General features: G+C 35.4%; 1 protein-coding gene across 1 annotated transcript; it reads left to right on the top strand.

Moving 5' to 3' along the window:
- The first annotated feature begins 292 nt into the window (after nucleotides 1-292).
- Nucleotides 293-1,243, top strand: LOC141516505 (olfactory receptor 5P80-like). Its single transcript, XM_074227562.1, has one exon. The coding sequence runs from the start codon at nucleotides 299-301 to the stop codon at nucleotides 1,241-1,243; it is 945 nt and encodes a 314-aa protein (XP_074083663.1). The 5' UTR covers nucleotides 293-298.
- Nucleotides 1,244-3,141: the final 1,898 nt, after the last annotated feature.

Raw genomic sequence — 3,141 nt, 5'->3', positions numbered from 1 at the left:
ACTAATGGACAATTTAGATCACCCAAATCACATAGTCACCAACATCCAAGGGCACTCTAATCTGTCAAAGATTTTCTAAATGTTCTCTCGAAAAGAATTGCTTAAATTATTGAACAATATATTGTGTATATGTATATATATATATATATATATATATATATATATATATATATGTATTTAAATTCTGGGTAGTCTTTTATTGGGGCCATCACTATCAAGAATGGAAATGTCACAGTATTCAATTGATCCAACCCTTATTGACTTTCAATCTTCCCTTTTGTCATAGCAGGAATCAAACATGGAGCTTAAGCCATCAGGAAACCTCACTGCAGTGATCGACTTCCTTATTCTGGGATTAACAGATGATCCCCTTCTTTGTATCATTCTCTTTGTGCTATTTATGGGGATATATTTATTCACTGTAATGGGAAACTTCTGTACAATTATTCTAATTAGTTTGAGTCCACAACTTCAAACTCCAATGTACCTTTTTCTCAGTCATTTGGCTTTTGTTGATGTTGGATATTCCACATCAGTTACACCTAACTTGTTGGTGAATTTTATGGTGGAGAAAAACATCATCACCTATCCTGGCTGCGTTACCCAATTATGTTCCTTGGTCACCTTTGGGGCCACAGAGTCCTTCTTACTTACATTCATGGCTTATGATCGCTACATGGCTATTTGTAACCCATTGCTTTACTCTGTGAAAATGTCTGATCAGGTCTGCTCTCTGTTAATAGTGACTGCCTATATAGGTGGCTGTTTGAATGGGGTAACTTACACAGGCTGTTTATTGAATTTATTCTTCTGTGGTCCTAATGTAATCAATCACTTTTTCTGTGACTTTTCCCCTTTGGTTAAGCTTTCCTGTCATCATGTCTTAGCAGCAGAAATACTTCCTGCTATCTACTCAGCAATAATAATTGCTATAGCTCTTGTAACCATTGCCATCTCCTATCTGTATATCTTCTTCACCATTCTCAATATGAATTCAACAGAAGGAAGACACAAAGCCTTCTCCACCTGTACATCCCATCTCACTGCAGTCACTCTTTTCTATGGGACCATTATATTCGTTTATGTGATGCCCACATCCAGTTATTCCACAGATCAAAACAAAGTGGTGTCCATCTTCTATATTGTGGTGATCCCAATGTTGAACCCCATGATTTACAGCCTGAGGAATAAGGAGATTAAAGATGCCTTAAAAAGACTGATCAGTAGTAAAAGACATTCTTAATGATCAGAAATTCAATAATTTAAATCAAATAACATTCTTGTAAAACACCTTAGAATATGTCATCATTTCGATAACACAATTTAACAGAACATTAGACCAATCATCAAAAAAGATTTGGGTTCATTCTCATCTATTTTACTGTCTAATTGTTTGAATACAGAAATAAGTAAGTTAATTTCTCTGTGTCTCAATTTCATCTAAATGTGAGGATTTGATCTAAGTAATCTTTAAGGTTTGGGGTATAATTAAGAGTGCTGGATTTGGAAACATCTTGTATCTATCATTTTTTACCTATGTCATCACTGCACTGGGTAACAACAATAATTTACACACACACACACACACACACACACACACATATGTATATATACCTATAGCAGTCTGCTAAGTGCTTTAGAAATATTTGAACATGTTAATCTTAATTATTTTAGACTAAAAATGAAATAGTAAAAAGATTAGGTTTATCCATGAAGTTTTACATCTCTAAGATCTTACCTAGAAACCCATAGGTGGAAGATACCACTAAGATATCAACCAAGAACTTAATGAGTAAACAGTATTTATATGAATCTCACAAAGGATCATATAATTTTGGCAGCCAACCAGTCATGTGGTTCCATGTGGGTGCATAAGTTGTCATTGATTATTTTATGATTCTGTAACCCATCCATAAGATCTGTTCTATGTCAGAACTGACAAAGATCCCATTAGCAGCAGAACTACTGTCTCCTACTTTGACTTGATATTTTGTGTTGTCATCAGATATGATACAGACATATAAAACATTGGAATTTTCTCCTACTCCAAAATGTCATTAGTATAAGAATTTATTCAATCTCTTATAGAGATAGCCAGATCAGTTTCCTGCCTTCGCCAAATGGTCTTTACTCTGACTTTTTATACAACTGTGAAAAATCAAACTTACAGATACAATTAGAGGAATCCAGGCTATTTCACACAAGCAGAGACTGCCTTCAGATTTATAACTGGAGAGAAACAGACCATGAAGAGGATGAAGGCTACCATTCAGGCTTGAAAACACAATTAGAGGTTGAGAAACTAATTTTTGTTAAGAAATATAGTATTAAAGAAATTAAACTTTGACAAACATAACAACCCTAGGAGGTAGGTGTTATCATTATCTACATTTTACAGATGAGAAAATTGAGTCAGCTGGGGTTAAGTGACTTGCCCAGGATCACAAAGCTAGTAAGTATTTTGGGCTAGATTTGAACTCAGTTCTGCCTGATTCCAGACCTAGTGGGTCTATCTACTTTGTTATATTATTCATTTATAAAATAAGGAGATTGACTAGGTTTCATTCTAAATCTGTGACCCTGTGACCCTGCTAGTTCTAACATTCTATGTATGATAGGTTGATTTGTGAATTATATTAATAAAGTGTTAGTAACTTTTTCAAAGCATTTCCATATCTGTTTTATTTTGAAGACAGGAAAATGCCCCCAGGGAAAGGGGGGCTCAAAGATTGGGTTTGTTTGGGATGAAAAATTCACCTTTCTGAAGGGAGGTAAGAAAGGCTTAGACTTTAATTCACAGGTGGCATAAAATGTTCACGTATTACTTCAAAGGGTTCACAAAGTTCACAAAAGATAATAGCAAAGTTATTTAAGAAATGGGAAAGAGAAAAAGGAAAGGAAACAGTAACAAGATATGAGTGGGCTAAGACCCACATGGGTCCAGTATGAAAGAGGGGTCAATTTTTATAGGAAGTCTAACCCACCTTTTGTGCAGAGAGGAATCAAGGGGAGGGGGTCAAGGAGTGACTTATCTGGAATAGACTGGAGTAAAGCATCCACCTTAGGCTGAGTCAGAATAGTAGGGGAGGGGAAGGGGAAAGGGGAAGAGTATAAGTTTGCTTTCTACTATCTTGGTGAATT

This window comes from Macrotis lagotis, chromosome 3 (genome assembly GCF_037893015.1).
Source record: "Macrotis lagotis isolate mMagLag1 chromosome 3, bilby.v1.9.chrom.fasta, whole genome shotgun sequence".
Taxonomy (NCBI): Eukaryota; Metazoa; Chordata; class Mammalia; order Peramelemorphia; family Peramelidae; genus Macrotis; species Macrotis lagotis.
The sequence above is the reverse complement of the archived record's forward strand: the minus strand, read 5'-3'. Positions and strand labels throughout refer to the sequence as shown.